Source organism: Anolis carolinensis, chromosome 1 (assembly GCF_035594765.1).
Source record: "Anolis carolinensis isolate JA03-04 chromosome 1, rAnoCar3.1.pri, whole genome shotgun sequence".
Taxonomy (NCBI): Eukaryota; Metazoa; Chordata; class Lepidosauria; order Squamata; family Dactyloidae; genus Anolis; species Anolis carolinensis.
In genome coordinates this window covers 31184617-31205527 of record NC_085841.1, presented here as the reverse complement: position 1 = coordinate 31205527, position 20911 = coordinate 31184617, and the positions used below count along the sequence as shown (strand labels likewise).

At 43.1% G+C, this 20911-nt stretch overlaps 1 protein-coding gene across 4 annotated transcripts in view; it reads right to left on the bottom strand.

The window, feature by feature from the left end:
- Window positions 1-20911, bottom strand: part of vash2 (vasohibin 2) — a 54070-nt gene that overhangs the window by 20107 nt on the left and 13052 nt on the right. For all 4 annotated transcript variants that reach the window (XM_008125833.3, XM_008125834.3, XM_003216016.4 and 1 more), the window contains exons 4-5: window positions 18428-18484; window positions 11066-11140 (exon numbers count right to left, since the gene is read on the bottom strand). In XM_008125833.3, the coding sequence (XP_008124040.2) occupies window positions 11066-11140; window positions 18428-18484 (132 nt within the window). The remainder of the gene's footprint in view (window positions 1-11065; window positions 11141-18427; window positions 18485-20911) is intronic.

Genomic DNA, 20911 nt, shown 5'->3' with positions numbered 1-20911 from the left:
TATAAACAATACTTTGATGAGGTCTCGTAACCAATTAAGATTTGGGAGCCAGCCAAAAAGCCAATCCATCCAGCCAGTTCCCTTGGGGGTGTAAGTAGCCCTTATGGTGGAGACAACGCTGTTGATTTTGGCCACATCAGATTCAATAAGTCCAGACTCATTGACATAATGGCAACACGTTGTGTTTAGCCAAACACATAAGCCACCCTCTGCCGCCAGAAGGTAATCTAATGCCATCTTGTGTTGCATAAGGACTCCTGCTAGTGAATCAATTTCAGTCTGGAGTGCCTTCATGCCTATGACGGTTTGATTGGCCAAAATTTCCAGCTGTGCGGAAAGCCTCCTTAGTTGTTTGACATTTAGGGCAACTCCCACCCAAGGGAACAGGATTGCTCCAAATCTCTCTCCCTCTGTTAGGTATGTATTCTCAGGATCATAGCCACGTTTTTCATCATAGGATCTTTTAGGCCTGTTCCACCGGTCAGCTGCTTCCAATGCATGCAGGGGCTGCTCTCGCGGGTGTATCCCAATATTAGTGGGGATTAGGGTACCAATAGTGCAGGTACCAACCCATAGTGGGGGTAAGACTTTACCTCCCCACTTTCCACATATCCAGAAGTATCCCGGAGGCAATCCTCCCATTGCATGGTTATCAAGCAGTATACCGGGTCTTGGCCTTCCAGGAATTTGGTATTCCATTGGAAAGTTTCCTTGCGTCCGGAGCAGATCTTGCCGCGGTGGGGGTGCGGCTCTCACCACTGGTGATCGCGGTGAAGGAGCAGCACCACCCACAGGCGGTTGTGGTGGAGCCGCCGCTCCCGCCTCAGGTGGTTGAGTTGCTGCTCGAGGCAGCTCCGACCCGGGCTTAACCACATATATTTTGGGGGGAGTGTTAACTCTCCCATTACGTGCCGAACGAGGAGGGGCAGGAGGGGGCAGTTTCACCTCACCCTCCTCCGGTGGTGGCGTAGCCGGACGAGAGGGCGGTTTCTTGCGACCCCCCTCTGGTGAGGCCACTTGTCTTTTTAATCTCTGCAAGTGGCCATTTTGTTGTGACTGTGGCTGTTCAACTCCAAAATGTATGTTGTCATAATACACGGGGAGAGTGAGATTACAACGGGGGTAATCTCCTACTTTTATGAGTTTGGCCTGGGGGAAGTTCTTATGATCCACTTCTGAAATCCCTTCTTCTGACCGTGTCAGACAGGCTGATGCATCTGGTGCAGAATCATCAAGGGCCAATAAAAATTGAGCCGAATCAGTCAACCCCTCTGGGCTCGCATATGTCCAGGGAGTAAACAATTTCCATCCAGATACATCCAGCAGTGGCCCTGCCTTCATGACCCAGCCCTCATATTGAGAGTGAGGACTATGGGCACAAATCCAGCAGTCTGTGACCTCTGCTTCTTTGGCTATTTCTTTAATTAATTGGTGGAACATGTTCTTGTCCCAACCCATCTGAGTCTGCACCAAAGGCATCATTATCAATATCAATAAGTACAATTGTGTCCTCATTTTCACAGTGGTGTTTGTCCTTAATGTCACAAAATTTCAGCCAACACAAAAACAAAATACAACCCACACAGGAACCCCCAATTCCCCACACCCAAAACCAAGTGTCCATTCGGTCTTTTGGGACACTCTCGGAAGTGTACCCTCCTTCCTTCTTCAAGGCGGTTCTTGGTAACCTGACCTCTGGGGCTAGCTCTAGGTAGCTTCGGGCCCCTCCTCTTCAGGGCAGCTCTTGGTAGCTTGACCCTTAGGGCGTGTGAGTGTGAATTTCAGTGGATTGTCCTTGTGTAGGTTTACCTTCCAGAACTCAGGATCTTTGGTGGTATAGTCCTTCTTGACACGAGTGTAATGTACCCACGGCTTTATACCCTTCAACTTCACAGCAGTAGGGGTTGTAAGCAACACCTCCAGTGGTCCCTTCCACCTTGGGCCGAGGGGATCGCACTTCCAATCTTTCAGCCAAACAAAATCTCCTGGTGAGAAAGAATGTAACGCAGTAACGGGAAAAGGGTAACGCAGCATGCCAGTATATTTATACAGTTTGTTTAACACTGTACCCAAAGCTTGGACCTCTTTTATCAACTCTTGTTTTCCTAATTCATGTATGTCTCCTTGCAGAGGTCTAATTTTCAGAGGGGGTCTTCCATACAACAATTCATAAGGTGACAAACCCAAAACCCTGGTGGGGGTGCATCTGACCTTCAGTAATGCCATTGGCAATATTTGAACCCATGTCATCCCAGTCTCTTGACACATCTTTGAGATGGTCCCTTTCAAAGTCCTGTTCATCCTTTCCACTTTACCCGAAGATTGGGGCCGGTATGCACAATGCAATTTCCAAGCGGTTCCTAACAACTGGGCTAGGCACCCTAGGACCTGGTGGACAAAGGCCGGGCCGTTGTCACTCCCAATGTGCAAAGGTATTCCGTACCTAGGGATTATGTCCCTCATCATGGCACGGCTGACCTCTACAGCCTTCTCAGAGGTGGTAGGATATGCTTCCACCCACCCTGAGAAAGTGCATACCATCACCAACATGTAATGAAATCTTTGGACTTTTGGCATTTCAGTGAAATCAACCACTAAAGACTCAAAGGGTGTTGTTCCCAAATACTGAACTCCAGGTGGGAGCAATGGCCCCATCCTGGGATTGTTCTTTGCACAAATTTCACATCTTAGGGCAGCAGTTCTGGCCAAGGCATGCAAGCCGTCCACCCAGATTTGCCGTTCCAAGAGTGAAGCCAGTCCTGTTGCACCTAAATGGGTTTGTCTATGAACCTCCTTCACCAATCCCCATCCCAAAGCTTTTGGGACGTAGATTTTTCCATTGGGCAATATGAGAATATTACCCTTCCATTCTGCCCCTTCTGCTAGGGCCCACTCCTTCTCTTGTGCAGAGTAAGTCATGGACTCTACTGTGGGTGTGATATCCAATTGCAAAACTGATTCCTCTGATGTGCTCTCATCTGCTGCTTTCCTAGCCTGTTGATCTGCCAGGCGATTTCCTTGTGTTACCTGATCCTCACCATACTGATGTCCCTTGCAATGCATGACTGCTACCTCCTTTGGTTCCCAAACTGCATCTAAAAGCTGTAAAATCTCTGTTGCATTCTTGATTTGTTGTCCGGCAGAGGTCAGCAGTCCTCTTTCCTTGTAAATGGCACCGTGGGCATGCAAAGTGGTGAAGGCATATTTCGAGTCAGTATAAATATTGACTCTTTTTCCTTTAGCCAATTGGAGGGCCCTGGTCAGAGCAATCAACTCGGCCCGCTGTGCGGAAGTCCCCGGAGGCAACCCCTTTGCCTCTAGGGTTTCCCCATCGCTATTCACCACTGCATACCCTGCTCTCCTTTCAGAACCAACCACACGACTTGAACCATCTGTGAAAAGCACCCATTCTGGAGTCTGTAGTGGCAGATCTTTGAGATCTGGCCTGCTTGAGTATACTTCATCCATCACCTCTAGGCAATCATGCTGCATCAATTCTCCTTCTTCCACCGGCAACAAGGTAGCTGGGTTTAAAGTGGCGCACACTGACAATTTAACCTGTGGATTGTCCACCAACATGCTTTCATACTTGAGCATTCGGCTATTGGTGAGCCAATGGTGTCCCCTGTGTTCCATTAGAGTCACTACTGCATGGGGACACTTTAAAATCACAGGCTGCCCTAAGGTCAGCTTGTTTGCCTCTTCTACTAGAACTGCAGCAGCCGCTACAGCTCTCAAGCATGGGGGCCATCCACAGGCCACATTGTCCAGTTGTTTAGACAGATAAGCCACTGGCCTGGGCCAATCGCCTACCAACTGAGTCAATACTCCCACAGCCACTCCTTTCCGTTCTCCTACATACAAGTAGAAAGTTTTGTCCAAATCAGGCAACCCCAAGGCTGGGGCAGACATCAAGGCTTTCTTCAATTGCTCAAATGCCTCCTGCTGTTCTGTTCCCCACACCAAGGGGTCTCCTGACTTCCCTTTTGTAGTCTCATGGAGGGGTTTGGCATATAGTCCGAAATTCGGAATCCATATACGACAAAACCCTGCCGCTCCTAAGAATTCTCTGACCTGTTTCCGAGTTTGGGGGGTAGGGATGGAGCAGATGGCTTCCTTGCGCTCCACCTCTAGCCTCCGAACACCTTTAGCCAAACGAAAACCCAAATACTTCACTTCCTGCTGAACCAACTGAGCCTTTTTCTTTGAGACTTTGTAACCTTTCTCTGCCAAGAACTGCAACAAGGTCTGAGTTCCTTCTAGACATTCTTCTCGGCTGTCTGCACAGAGAAGAATATCGTCTACATATTGGAGAATGGTCCATCCTTTCTCATTTTTGACCATAGGCAGCAAGTCCTGTGCCAGGGCTTGTCCGAAAATGGTCGGGGAGTTACAAAACCCTTGCGGCAACCTTGACCAAACGAGTTGACCTTTGGCCCCTGTCCCAGGATCCTCCTTTTGAAAGGCAAAAATCTTCTGGCTTTCCTCAGCCAGTCTGATACAAAAGAAAGCATCTTTAAGGTCCAGGACAGTAAACCATTGGTGATGGGGTGGAATAAGGCTGAGCAGTGTGTATGGGTTTGGAACTACCGGGTGAAGAGGGACTACTAATTTATTTACAGCCCTTAAATCTTGGACAGGGCGATAAGACCCATCCGGCTTCCTGATTGGCAACAAGGGTGTGTTCCATGGAGACTGGCAAGGAACCAGTATTCCGTATTTCTCCAACCTCTCCAAATAGGCGGCGATTCCAACAATCGCCTCCCGAGGGAGCCGATACTGTCGGATCGCCACCGGATTGGCGAAGGGCTTTAATTCAATTATGGCCAATGCACCAGAAATGAAAGGGGTGATTTGGGAACTGACCCCAATCACTGAAAATTATGACTGGTGGAACATCCTTTGCCAATCCCGGAGGGTTATCTTCTGCCCATACCTCTGGGACATTAAATGCTTCCCAGTCAGTTCTTTCTTCCAATACAGAATATAATCTCCACTCTTCCTCCATAGGTAGTTCCAAAGCCATTTTCAATTGCTGTTCTACCAGTTGCCTATCCGGACCTGTCCTGAAGCCTGCCAACATTGAACCATCTTCTTCAAAAAGCAAAGCAGCTCGCATTTTGCACAAAAGGTCTCTTCCCATTAGAGGCACTGGACACTCAGGCATATAAATGAACCTATGCCTGACCAGATGCCCCCCTAGCAAACATTCTCTCTCTGCCAACAAGGGACAAGCTTTTCGTCTTCCTGTAGCTGCTACAATATTTACATCTTCTCCAGTTGGGTGAGACACAGCCGTGTTCACCACAGACTTAGAAGCCCCGGAATCAAGCATAAACTCAACGGATTGATTTCCAACTTTCATATCGACCATTGGCTCCCCTGGTTCAATCCTAACCACTCCATGGCTACCCGGGGATCCGGGAGCCGGTCTGTCCTATTGCTCATACTCATCCTCCTCCCTCACGGAGGCTAATCCATGCACATCTAACGCGGGGTCTACCAATCCAGCTGCAACCGGAGCCCATCTGGGCTGGCCGGCAGTCCCACGGTTCTGTCTTTTCCCTTTCCAGTTTCCATTCTGCACTTTCCTATTCTGTCCTTTCTCAAGATCCACTTTGCAATCAGCTGCCCAATGCCCATGCTTGTGGCACCTTGCACATTCATTCTTTCCCAGTGGCTTGCCCCCTGGTCCTTTCTTTCCTTGTTCTCTCCCTTTCCAGCCTGATCCTCTGGGTCTTTGCTGCTGTCCCCCTTGGAACACAGCAGCTATGACCTTGGCCCTGCGAGCCACCGCTGTTTCATCTTTCTTTGCCTGCACAACCTCCCGAGACAAGTAAACCTGATTTGCAATCTCCAAAATTCTTTCCAAAGTCAAATGAGCCAAACCAGCATCCTTCTGTAACTTTCTCCGTATGTCTGGGCTACACTGGCTTGAGAAAACACTTTTCAACACTATCTTTCCTGCAGCCTGATCCCTCTGATCATCCATGTCATAGGGAGAAAACTTCTCAAACGCTTCCCTGAGCCTTTCCAGAAATGCGACCGGGCTTTCATTCTTCTCCTGCTCCATCTGGTAAATCTTTTTCAAATTTGGGACCCTTGGAACTCCTCTCCTCAAAGCACGCACAACTAAATTCTGATACAACCTCAGAGCATCCTTACCAAGGCCACGTGGTTCATTCAAATCCCAATGTGGGTCTTCCCTCACTGGGAATACCCTTTCCTGGTACACATCCACCGCATCTACACTATGAGAGGTTGCATGTTCCTTTGCAGCCTCCTGTCTACCCACTTGGGTCAACAACACTCGTTCTTCTGCCGTCAACAAAGCCTCTAACAATTGTTTCAAATCTACCCAGCTAGGATTGTGTGTCTGAATGATACCTTCAACTAGGTTCGCCATGCCTCTCGGATCCTCTGACCAGGCGGGGCGGTTTGTGCGCCAGTTCAAAATGTCCGAAGAAGTAAAGGGAACGTGTTGAAACAAGGTCCTAGTCTCAAACCTAGGGCGCCCCTGATCATCTAAGGACAATGGCACAAGTTGCGGCACCTCCCTTATGGGGCACAATGTTGCCTCATCATCACTTGATTCACTATAACAATGGGCTTGCTTCAATTCTTCCAACTTCTGACGAGCATCTATTTTTGCCTGCCTCTCCGTTCGCTTTATCTCTTCAGAGGGGTAGAGCGGCTGGGGGCCAGAACTCACAGCAGGCTGCTCCTGCTTGGGGGCGCTTGCCGCCGCCGTGAGGTCAAGTTCCCCCACCGCACCTCCCCTTGCATGTGATGTCAGTGGAGTATAGAGGGTAGGCATATATGGGGGAGCCGGCATGGGTTCATCAGCCGGATTCCCTGAGTCCTGATAGGGGGGAGGTTTAGCAATTTGCCTTCCCCCTCTCCTTCCCATTGGGGTGCCAATTCCCCTCTGGGAATTACCTGAGGCAAGTCCTCTATTCTCCCCAGACATCACCTCTTCAACCACCATGCATTTGCATTCTCTCAACCAATCAGGCGGTTTCCTTACAATATCATACCAAGCTGAAATGTATTTGGCCTGATCAGGGTGTACCTCCCCAACAAATCTATAAACATTTGCAGTCAAAGCAAGATCGAGTGACCCTTCAGGAGGCCACTGGGGAGTGAGGGGGAATGAGGGCCATTCCACCTCACACAGCGAGCGCAACTTATTTGGTTTCATTCCTTTCTCATATGTGTATTTGGAAAACTTATCAAAATTATCTAACATGCATTGGAGAGGGGTCACCGACCCCTCTGCTCCTTTGGATTTCTTTGATCCTTTCCCACCCATTGTGGTATGTGGAGTCGACTCTGGCCGGCACCCCCAGAAGATCAATGGTCAGTAACCGGGAACGCAGAGTCTTCTCCGCCCTCCCACAAGATGCGAAAAGAGAACACAGAAATAAATTTTTCAATGGAGTATGTCCCTTGGACTGTGGTTGGATCTCCCGTGCACGTCCAGTCAATAGGGCTTGCCTCCTAGACCTGGTTGGATCTCCCTATCAGGTCTCTCCTAGAGCTCTTCCCTTTTGGGTTTCTCACGTTTTCCCAAGGGCTTCTAACGGGACCCAGAACAATTTCTACAATTTAAAACTCTCCCTCCCCGCAATGCTAAACAACAGCGGTTTAAGAGATATACTTGCCTATCTGGCGTTCTGTCCCGCGGCGGCCGCCTTCCCACGAGCGATGGTTGTCTCCCAACAAGTTGGTTTTGGAGGAGAGCTCACCTTTCCTTGCCTCGGGTGTCACGTAGGGAACCGCTGGTCTTTACCTCGAGAGGCCGTGCACGTCTCAGCGCGGACCGTACGCGGCACCCCGGAAGGGGGAAGTGGCCACGCCTTGCTCCCAAGAGCAGCTCTTGAGTGGTCTACAACGGAACCTTGGCGAAAAGCTTTCCCGGCCAATGCACCAGAAATGAAAGGGGTGATTTGGGAACTGACCCCAATCACTGAAAATTACCCGAGTTCGCCAAGCCGCTATGAGACCATTAAAGAGCCCAAAATTGAGTTGAGGACAAACACCTTTATTGGTAGCTACCGGCAGACAGAGTCACACAGCGGTGTGGCTGGCAAAAGCTGTCGGCCTCGAGCAAATCTGCCCGGGGTCTTTTATACCCTACTTGTTTACGCATTTCTAGTTCCCCATTCTGGACTGGACTTTACTGGAAAAACCACCAGTACAGTTTGTGGTGAGCTAGAGTTTCCTGAGTTGTAAACAAGTCCAGTATGTTCTAACCGCAAGATTTCAGCAAGATTTAACGTATATATGTTGCATTACCCTAACCACAAGTACAAACTGATTATTGCTAAACTTAGACACATGCTGCAAAAACAGCAAGTTGCAATTCTTTATAATTTAGAGGGGAGACTGATCCTCCATTTCAAAGCAGACAGGCAAATCTAAAATGGAGTCACATTGGGCTATGTGACCCCTTCATGGGTAGATGAGGAAAATTTACTCATAAAGTAGTAATTTATACATAATGGATAGGCTACACAAGCAGAGGGTGATAGTTTTAAAGTATTACTACATTGCCTTTCAGTATAACTTTTCTAGGACAATGTTGGCATGGACACACACTGATTACACACATAATTTAATAAAACTAATATGCCTCCTTGAAGCTTAGCTTTTCAAGTAGCAGCTGCAGTTCTTTGAGGAACATTAAAATAAGTAAATGTAAAACCAAAATCACAGCTACTGCTCAATGCCTATTGTGTTTCCTTTCTATGTAACTGACTCCAAGATCTTCCATCCCTTTTGTTAGCTTCTATCAATATTTTCATGCAGTGAATTATCTACTGGAATTGCTCCCTGAAATACAAAAGAGTTGTAACTCCCTTTGATGCTCTCTGATAAGCTTACACAGCTGTTCCCTGTTCCCAGCAGCCCTCCTATGTCACAGGTCACTAAGGCATTGCAATTTAATCTCATTAGCTCTAAGAGAGAGAGAAAAAGTCCTTTGGAGGAAGGCCTTGCATACTATCACATTCCACAGAAACAAGGGCTGGGGAGGGAATCCTGACATACGAAGCTCTGTAACCAAATGCAAGCCAGTTGCTTTAGGTCATTCCCTTTCTTTTTTGGGAGCATGCTCCTGTGTATTTTTGAAAGCCGTACAACAGGCATCGGTGAAACATGGAAACCACTTCTCAATATTGCATGTATGAGATGCAGCATGGAATCATTTTTAAAGGTAAATCACCTGACAATGCATTCCTATGCATAACAATTCAGAAATATATTCAATTAAATTGATACCCGGGATGTGTTAATACAGTCTGACACCACTTACGATCGTGGCTCAATGCTGTTGTATCCGGGGAGTTATAATTTGTTAAGACATCAACACTTTTTGGCAGAGAAGGCTAAAGAGCTTGTAAAACTACAACTCCAATGATTCCATCGTAATGAGCCGTGGCAGTTAAAGTGGTGTCAAATGGCATTAATTCTGCAGTGTAGATGCACCCTTACTCCCAGGAGAGTGGGCATAGGCTCACAGCCTTTTAAAAAATCCTGCCCTGATTAAGAGATTTTAGATTTATAGGCACGTACAGTCTCTCATTCACAGATGTGCCTTAAGCAGAAGCTGAATTGACAGCCAAAAACAACAAATATCCATAGTGAATGCTTCTGTTAAACTCTTATAATGTCTTCCTCTACCAAGACAGCCTTGAACAGTGCAGTTAATTGCCTACACTCATATAGCTGTATTTCAGAGGTATCGAGACCAAAAAGGGTGCAGTAAAATATAATATGATATACAAAGACAGATTACAGAAAATATTTTTTAAAACCTCGCAAAAGCTGGCAGTGCAAGCTGTCAAGCAACCCAATTAAAATGACTTCTCACTAATCTGCTTCACACTGGGAAAGTTCATTAACTAATTTTTTTTTTTTGATTGGGTCTGTCCTAAATGCAAAGAACACCGAAACCCGTCAGTTCACAGAAGTTAGCATGGCCCATATTATATTCCAAAGAAGGAATGGGGCTTAAGCAGCTCGGTTATGGTTTCAACATTCCGATGGCTGTCTTCCTGATTGTCAGCTGGATTGTAAATAGCCACTGGCCTAGTCCCCTGTGGTCAAAGCACACGCTTTTTCTGATGAGAAATGTCTATATTAGACGAGAGATGGATCTTTCAAACACACTTTTAGGCTTTTAATATGCCACCAATGCCTAGTTTGATTAAGTATTGCCAGAAAAATGAAATACGCTAAAAGCACCAGATCACGTTTGAGACTGGAAGTTAAACAGTACTGAATAGTACTTGGATGGGAGACTATTAAACAAACCTTACTAAGAAAACCACATGAATAGTTCGCCTTAGGGTTGATAAAAGTAAGACAATACTTGAAGACACATAACAACAACAACAGCAACAATGCACCGGATAACAGCAATGATTAGAAAAAGGTAACAGGGTCTGCAGAGGCAAAGGTGAGAAAAAGAGGGATGGAGAAGGCAACCAGTCAAGGAATGGAGATCCATGCAGTTCTTTGGATTGGAGAATGGAGCCATACCTGGATGCTATTCAACACCCATTGCACAGTGGCTGCTTTCTAATACATTTTTTAAAGACAGTTACACTTAAATCACCCCCAATAATCCCAGAAAAAGTCAGCAACCTGCTTTTGTCTTTTTCCAAAGCTAACTCTCATTGAATTGGGTTGTTGTGTGTTTTCTGGGCTGTATGGCCATGTTCCAGAAGCATTCTCTCCTGACGTTTCACCCACATCTATGGCAAGCATCCTCAGAATAATATATGTAAGAAAAGAAACATCTGGTTTGGATTCTTGCTTTCCCTGCTTTGTTATTTAAAAAAAACATGTGTTGAAAATGCTACGAATTGACATAAAAGTGTCCTTACATTGTTTTCAAAGTTTGCATGGAAAAAGAGTCCCACTTCCAGCAATCAACATTTGTATGTCAATTTACCTTTTACTAGTATTACTAACAACATAAAAGAAGTGTACATCTTTCAGTTACCACGTCATTAACCCTTTAAGAGACTGAACAACAATCGTGTACATAAAAGGATACATCCCCAGGATAACTGCTTCAAGGCATTTGATAGGTAATGATTCCCTGGTCATTTCTTTTGCCGATTCCATTAGCCTAAGAAAATAAGGGAGAAAGAGAAAACCGAACAAATTATTTGGAGCCAATAATTATTTTTCTGAAAGTTGCTGTCACATCCAGTCATTTAGGGATTTGTATCTATCTTCCATAGAAGAAAGAAATAATGGGTCATAACAAGCCCAATTGAAATAAACAAATTATCTTCCAAATTACCATAGACTCCTCTTGGAAGACCTAGAATATTTCTAGAGATATCCTATGAAGGAATTTGCTAGGTTCTTTAGGACAACTCTATAGGAACTTCACATGGAAATGTAACATAAAATCACCTGGCAGACATTTAAAAAATCCTTAAAAGGACATATTTTGTTGGATGTGGCTATGTGAAATCACAAGTTCCAGTCTTGTAGATATAACAAAGAAAAAAATGCATGCACACATTTATTTAGCAGAATGAGTGAGTGAGAGAGAAATGCTTCCTACATAGTGTTTTCCCCTTAATCCAGCATTGGATGACTTTATAATCACACAAATATAATAGAGGAGGTGTTTTCAAGTTGTATAGGAAGATCGTATCTTAAATTTTCTGTGCTGAGTGTGGAATCCATGTCTTGAATTTCTCTGCAAGCCTTCTTGGATGTGCTAAATTATGGGAAATCTGTGCCGTAGTTAGGCCTAGACCAGGCATGGGCAAACTTCGGCCCTCCAGGTGTTTTGGACTTCAGATTCCCACAATTTGGGAGGGCCGAAGTTTGCCCATGCCTGGTCTAGACTGTTGTAGTGTTGCTGCTTTTTATTTGATTTAAACATGAACATCTTAAGTTATTGGGAGTTACAGAAGACCCACAACGGAAGAGGCATAAAAGAGCCTAGTCCTCCAGATATTCCAATCCCTTACCATTTGGAAATTTTCAACATCATCAACATTACTTAGACTTTTTCAAAGCAGCAGAATGGACAATACAGCAGCTGTTTCAATAAGGCAGTCACAAGCTTCTTGTTGATTGCTCTGGTTAACAACCAAATTGTTGCATTCTAGGCCAGTTGTACAAGGGAGTCACATGTTTCTTGTATGCGTATATTCATCTATAACACAGCCCAACAAAAATATCCTTGCTGTCTTGGCTTTTAGGCCTGTCCCTGGGGATATTTGGGGCACTGATTTTGTAAATTGCATTGAACAGACTACATCGGCAATAGTTTCTTAGGTACAGTTATCATGATTTTCTATGCGTGAACAGATGTAGATTGGTAGATGGTATATGTTCTATAGCTCAAAAACTAGAACCAATAAAAAGAGGAAAACTGTGTCATTTTTTAGAATCAGCAGATCAAATATGCTTATATTCAGGTCAGCTTATACCCAAGATGAGTGTATAGGTAATCATAGTTGGATGATCTTATTTTGTTATATTGTATTGCTCTGGGCATGGCCCCATGTTAGCCGCCCCGAGTCCCCGTTGGGGAGATGGTGGCGGGGTATAAATAAAGTTTTATTATTATTATTATTAAAGTCTTATTATTATCTTAAATTACAGCTTTATGTAAATATTCAAAAACATTTAACCTACTGATGCCTCAATTAATGTAATTTTATTGGTATCTATTTTTACTTTTGAAATTTACCAGTACATTAAAAATATGGATAGATTGACTTTTTTGGGGGGGGAAATCCACTGGGAGACCAATGAGAGAAACGAACTGGTCACTTTTTGAAGAATATCTTCAAGAAACTCTGAAATGAAGAAACCATATCAGCTGTTGATGGAAGCTAGAAGATTGGAAGTCTACCCCCCGCCCCCCTGGGTAGGGCTACCTTCTCTTGGAGTCTATTAATGGACTCCATCTACCCTCCCAAAACCCTCCCCAATCCTCTTTTCCCAATGTTTACCTTATTATATTTTCTTTTCTTTTTTTGTCTCCCTTTCTCTATTTCTCTTTTTTAGTTATATGCTATATGTTATATGTACAAAGTAACTTTAGATAATCATTTACCCCATTCTCTTTTCCCTCCCCTTCCCTTCCCTTCCCTTACCACACCCATCCTTCACTTTTCCCCTTAGTTTATGTATATGTATCACTGCAAAACTTTAATAAAAAATATTTTTTTAAAAAATAAATTTACCAGTAGCTGCTGCATTTCCCACCCTCGTCTTACACTTGAGTCAATAAGTTTCCCCAGTTTTTTGTGGTAAAATTAGGTGCCTCAGTTTATATTTGGGTCAGCTTATACTTGAGTATAAACAGTACCTAGAAAGAGGATTAATGTTTGAGGCACAGTCCAGCTTACCTTTAGGAAAGCTGATGTGATTGCCCCGGGGAGTAACTAATGGTCAGCTCTTCTTCCTAGAAACCTTAGCTGCATGGGTGAACCACATTGTATATGCCACACAACCCTGTCCTAGGGTTTCCATCTTAACTAGTAAGCTCACTAATTAAATTATTTCATTTATTTGTGACTATGATAATAAATTAATGTCCCATTTCATAACACTTAATGCTATCAATCTATTTTTCAAACCAAGTGTTCGAAGTTCTACTTGAAATAAGATTCAGCTACCAGCATGAGTTGACACAGTTTGACAGCACTTTAACTTCCATGACTTAATGCTATGGAATCCGGATATATGTAGTTTGATGAGGCACTAGCACAATTTGGTAAATGAAAACCACAAAACAACAGTTCTCAATATTCTATGGCATTGAGCCATGGTGGTTAAAACAGTGTCAAACCGCATCAATTCAACAGTGTAGGTGCACCCTTTGTCTCCAGAAACAAATTGTTTTGGATGAGCCCCGAATAATACATTCCACACTCTCTTCACCTTTGCAGAGTGCAGACATTGAAAACAGAGCTTGAGAAAAAAATTATAACTGGGTAATTCTTGAGGCTAGAGTCCCCCAAAGAGGTAATTTTCCTAAACTCTGAAGGAAAGTCATACAAGGACACCACTAGTGCTGTTTCAAATCTGATTCCCAGATACAAGCAATAATTCCAGATCAACAGCTTCTGCCACTGAGCAGCTTCCAATGTGACAAGGACACAGGAAGGCATAAGCGCAGGTTCATCATCTTAGTGTAGTTTTGCTCCTGTGTCTCATTGGGAGAAGGAATCATTTTTGCAACTCCCCTGCAGGGAGAGAGTGAAGTGAGTTTCTATTTTTCCTCCTTTCCCTCATCCTGCCCTTCCCCATCTGTCATCGCAGCCAAAGCTGCTTAGAGTCACAGATCCAAAGGGTATCAAGGATCCCATTCTGAGCACGGCTTGAGGCCTTGCTTAGTTTAACGTGTTGTTCACAACAACTCCTATTCATAGATCAGGATTCTCACTTAGGAAATGCAGCAGCTAAAATACAGACAACACAGTCTTTGCTGTGCTAAGACGTGATGGCACAAACATCCCCCCTTCTCCCCTCCAAAGCACTGAATGTACTTCCTATTAAAAAGCATCTCCCAGACTTCATGCTCAAAAGAAATCATAGACACTCCTTTCCAGGCATAGCTTTTGGGAAGTTACTTTTAAGGGAGGGAACTCACAGAAACTCACAGACAGCATGGCGACTGGTCACGCTGAATATAGTTCCCAGCCCCCCTTTCTGTACCAGCAACTTTCTGTAATAAACTAAAAATTAAATGTTCCAAGCTCTGATGTCCAGTTATAGCATCTACATTGTTGAGTACAGCAGCTTGCCACAATCACAGTGGTTAGGGGAACAGGACACTACAAAAGTGAAAAAAGGCCAATAAATAACTTTTTTTAAAAAAAAATCTGAGATGACACCTTTCTAGAAATTTCAAGATATTACATCACAACTTTGTGATCAATTTTTGTTGGAAGTTGGCCACAGAATGCCACTGGAGGGCCTAGAGATTCCTAGAGAAGTGCCCTCTCTAAAAATCTCTAAGCCCTCCAGCATAACTATAAGAAGTTGGGCATAAGAGTCATACTGGAAGATCTAGAGATTCCTAGAGAGAACATTTTTAATCATATCCATGAATAATCAAATCCACAAAAGTCAAAACAGTAAATGTTGAGGGACAATCATATACCAAAATGCCTTGAAATTCAAGGAACAGTCCAAGAAGTGCCAAAGCAAAAGAGGTTGATTGAATGGGCAGAGCTGTTTCAAAATATAGAAGTAGAGATAATTTATAAAAACCAAAACTAAATTTCCCTCTAAGCAGAAAATGAGCACTGAAGCAATAGGCATAGGACAGGCCCAGTAGTGACTGGTGGCTTCCATTTCACTGACTCAATGAATCCACACTCAAGCTTGATGGAGTTGTCCAAGGTGCTAAACTTATCCAAAATGAGTCCAGGATCTTGGACTCATTTCAAACTAAAATCTGTACGATTAACACTGCCCCACGGACAATGATTGCCCCTCTTTTCAATCATGGCACAAACTGCCTTAGGTCCCTGTGTAGAATGAAAGGTAGGATGTACAACAAATGAATGGTGAAGGGAAAGACATATTATCCTGCCATAGACAAGATGGCCAGGTGAGATTCAGGTAGCCCTTCAGATGTCATTAGACTGCAATTCCCAGTATTCCTCACCATTGGCAATGCTGAATAAGTCAGTTGGGTCTTAAGTGTTCAACATCATCTGGAGCAGCTATGCGATAATAACACAAACCAGCCTGTGAGTTTGTGGAGTGCTGTGACCAGCAGATAATAGGGGCTTCTCTTAGTTAAGCAGCAAAATGCCTTGCATATTGAATTTAAATCTGCCTTAATAGCCAACCCTTCAATATGTTAGAGATAAATGGATCAAGACAAGTGAGTTCATGCTCTGGAAATGGAGTCTGCATTAAGCCCAACATGGCCTTTTAGATAAGGATATATCGTGGCTCATTTGCTCTGTTCAACTTTGTGAGATCTGTCAAGTACTGATATATTTTCTCCACTTGGATGAATTTTTGGGGCAAGAAAGGAGAGAATTTGAGATAATAGCAATTATCTTGTAAAACTCAGTATTGTGAAAAGTTGTCAAGAAGACTTCTTTTCTGGCAGTGAGGAAGATATTGTGACATAATACATGACTTTGCATGTGTCATTGCTCACGGCCTCAAACTTTGGTGTCAGAAGTTGACAAGGCTTGAGGCTGCAGACTTCCCTGTGGACAGTCAAAAGGCTGTTGGCTACTAATCTTTCCTAGAATATGTATTAACCCAGTTGAAGGCTGACTGACAACTAGCCTCAACATCCTCCAACTGGAAGAATCCAAAGGACATGATCTTGTGTCAAAAACACCATTCAGGGGAAATGGAATGAAGCTCCCTAATTGCAAGCATTTTGCTAGTTCCAAAGAAGATCTGGTAAGGGCCTGTCAAACTATACTTTCTGAATAGTCGTGAGAAAAGGGAGTGGTTTGACAGATGATCCACTTTTTGTTATATTTATATTCTTCCTTTCATCCAAGAAATTGAAAGTAGAATACACAGCCCTCTGATCCATTTTTATTCTTAGCAACAAATCTGAATGATAAGTTACAGTAAGAGAGAGTTGTCTGGTTCAAAACCAACCAGTGAGCTATATGTCTAAATTGGGATTTACACCCGTGTCACCCAAGTCCAACACTCTAAGAGTGGCTCACACTGGCTCTCCTAACACCCAACTCTTGAAGATGAATGAATTTTTGGTTCCGTTTCCATGCACAGTGGAAACAGAGGCCCACGGAGTCCCAGCAAAAGGGCCCTTACATCATGTGATGGTCTTCATAGGAATCCCACGGGGTTCCGTTTCCGCAATTCATGAAAGCGGAGCCAAAAGTCCATCTGATGAGGTCCTTCTTTCATCTTTCGCCATCCTTGCTTTTGATCTGTTTCTTGGGACAAAAGGCAAGTCTAGACTGTTCCGGAGTATCTATGATGAAGTCACTTCACAATATGAAGGGCCAAGTGTATATAAAAAGGACTGCATAAAAGGATTTTTAAAAACCCTCTTGCATCAAGTTCTTAAATATATCAACACAGACTAGCTGTCTCATGGCAGTGCTATTTTCACTTCCAACAGGAAAGGAAACTTGCAGAATTTAGTACAGTACATGTGTCTCATTTAGCAAGAAACAGACACATTTACTCTGAAGATACTCTAAAATTATCAGCACTTGTTGTTACTGGTGTGTGTGTGTATGTGTGTATTAACAAGGCAGTTTTCTATACAAGTCTATGTTTCAGTTTCAATCCTCCAGCAAGAGTAGGAGACAGCAGCTGGTGGCTCTGCTATCCACAGGGTGATGAAGTGTACTCTGAGTTTTAGTTCGAACTTTAAAAAAATAATCCATGGGACTGAACACATTTGGAGATAGGGTTCAACCCCCTCAAATAGCTCTTTTATACTCTGGATACAACCCTGACTGCTTTCCTTACTCTAACGCTATGGAAGCTACCAGTGACCACTATTAGAAAAGTCTGACATCTACAAACCTACAGAGATCTTGTCGGTCATTGTCAATAACACTGGCCTAAATCAGGACATTGGAACTGTATTAGACATGGGGGGACTCAACACTGGAAGGCAGGTTGTTCTTAATTTTGATAATTTGCAATATATTTTTACAAAACAGTGAAAATAAAAGACATGACATTAAGCCAGTTGCTATCACCATGACCATTATCCAGCTGAGTCTAAGAATCTGTGTATCACTTGTATAGACAACATTCCCCGCCCTTTTTGTTTTGATGGTACATTTTTTCTTTATTGTTTTGGCAAGTTCACCCATCCCAACTTAAGTCTTACACAGGACTGAACCCTTCCCAGCCTCCCCACATTTTGGTCCGCGGCCCATGCATTTGCTCCCCTGCATATAAAAAATGGCTCTCAGCCAAAATGGGGTGAAACGATAAATGAGGCAATGTCTGAAATACCAAAGATCAGACTTGAGTATTAAACATTTTCCTTTTGTTCCCAAAACATAAACAAAAGCTTTCACAAATACGACAGATTGGGAGCACTATATATTTTTACAGACGGAACTGGCATCATTTTACAATGGATAATATGAGGACCAAAGGAGAAGAAGCATTTGAGCATAAAGCCTAGATTTTCTATCAGATTTCCCCCCCATGAATATATCCAAATCTGCTTAAAACTATCTGAGTTGACTGATTCACACAACTTCCTTTGGCAAAGAATTCCACAATGTAACTGAGCACCAGGGAACACTATCTGAGATAGAGATGAGACATTCACAGAGGTCCTCAACTAGAGTGGTATGTTATCAATGCATTGTATTTGCCTCACATTTTCATTTTAACCAAATACAGCTGGAACTAAACATTAGGGATCTCCAACAAAACCAATGTTATGTTTACTTACCCACTTAGAGGTCTTGATTTCCTAATTTCAAAAAATTGAGTTCCCGTGTGATTGTATCTGGGTTTTATTAGTTAAGGCAAAATGATTATAAAACGGAAAGTGGCAGGAGGATGAAATAAGGTTTAAGGGAATGATTCAATCACACTTTCTTCTAGAAATATACATCAGTAATGTAAAATATATTGAGTCTAGACCCAGTGCTCAAGTCCCAAAGGTGAGAAAATGCAATTTAATTTTGCTTCACAATTTCCCATAAGAATTTAATCCTCTTATTTTGGGGGAAAGCACTTCAGTAATCAGAAACTGAGATCTAATAGAACCCAATTGAATAATAACATTTTTATATGCCCAGACCAATTTTACAGTAACTTCAACAGAAAAAATAAGAACAAATTCTTGTTTATAGTACAGCAGTAAACCTTCCTGCAATTTTTATCATTTACCATTTAAAATACTCCCAGTGTTAATTTCTGTCAACTCAAAACATGCACAACATCTCCTTATCTTAACTCAGAAGTATGGCTACGGGATGGCAAAATGGGAGTGTTGATCCCCAATATGAATCCCCACACCAAAAAAATTCATTGTTCCCAAATATCTTGAATTGCAGTACCTTTAACCTGCAGTTGAACATTCAGAAATACAGTTTAGGCATCAAAAGCAAAGGGATAGACAAGATTTGGAGACTAAATGAAAATTTAATGTGGGGAGAATATAGTTCCCTTATTTGGCCTCCTCTCCCATAATTACATATTTGTCTTCACTTCTCCAGAAACACAAAAATAGCCATTGGCACAAATCAGACATCATAGCCAACCCATGATCTGGTAGAGTCAGAAGCAGAATTGTGTATGTCTTTTTGTTTCTGTGTGTGTGTGTGTGTGTGTGTGCGTGTGTGTGTGTGTGTGTGCATCTCCTTAAATCTAAAGATATATTGGCCATCACAACAGGCCGATTCTTTAAGTTACAGTTCAAAAAAATAACTCTTACCAACTCTGGTCAGGTGACACCATCTCTGAATCCTTCACATTACCCAAAGCCCCAAGTTGGGACCTCCTGTGCTATTCAGACTTTATTGAACTCCAGTTCTCACCAATCCTACCCAATTTAACTAGTAGTGACATACGATAGGATTGGGCTTTCATAAATATCTGGAGGGATTTATGTTTCCCCACTCTTGTTTAAGAGAGTGATGGACTCTCTAACTCTGGATTGTGGCCACCCAAGCTATCTATTACATCTTCCTACCCAGAAAGGACTTTACTGTACATGAATTCCTGTTTTGCCTAGAACTTTGAGCAACAAGGATCTGCTCGCCTGACTAATTAATTAGACTTGATTTATATCTCACTCTCCCTCATAAGGAACCCAGATTGGAGAGGATGTGGCATAGTGGGATCCCTGCTACACTTGTGGCTTTCGTAACAAAAGTATCCTTATATTGCAAGCAGGTTTATAATTAGCTCATATCAATGATGACCCAGCCACTATAACCGTTGTCATACATCTTTAACCCTAACTTATAGCAACTCTATATAGGATTTTCTTGGCAAGATTTATTCAAAAGTAATGCCATGAATTTTGCCAGAATTTCTTAAGCAAGGAATACTCAGAGGTGATTTTGCCAGTTCCTCCTCTGATATACAGTCCACAGAACCTGGTATTCATTGGCAGTCTTCCATCCAAATACTAACCAGAGGTGATCCTACTTAGCCTCCAAGATTTTTTTGTGTCAGGAGCGACTTGAGAACATACTGCAAGTCACTTCTTATGTGAGAGAACTAGCCATCTGCAAAGATGCCCGGATGTTTTGATGTTTTACCATCAAAGGCTTCTCTCATGTCCTCGCATGGGGAGCTAGAGCTGACAGGCAGGAGCTCACCCCACTGCATGGATTCAAACTGCCAACCTTTCAGTCAGAAGTCCCATTGCGCCACCGAGGGCTCCTAGCTTCCAAGATGAGATGGGATCTGGTGTCTTTAGGGTATTTACAGAATGCTGACAGTTGTTGAATTATTAATATCTGCAAAGTGCCTCTTAATTCATTGGACACTGGAGTTCCTCATTCACTCTGATGTTCTGTCAAGAGGTAGGGGAAAAGCTTATGACTCTGTCATGTGACAACTTGCCAATCTATGACAACTTTGAACAGACTGATCTTGAAAGATAGATTTCATCTACCCTGGGTCTCAGCTGGATTCCACATGTGGCCAATGCAGTGAGTTTATATTTGATACCATTTGTAATCAATCCCTGAAGCAGGATGTCAGATGAATAGCCAAGTTGGTATGAAATGAGAACATCTGTTTCCAGCTTGGAAGTATGACTTTGGGAGACAGTCATTCATCAAAAAGGGAGGAAAAGTACTTTTATCATGTGCCCTGTTGTGGGCATAAGTGAGGAGAGTATACAGAACTATAGTTAGCAATAAATTCAGAAATATTTCAATATTTTGGCTATAAAGCTGCTCAAACAGTTTAGCCA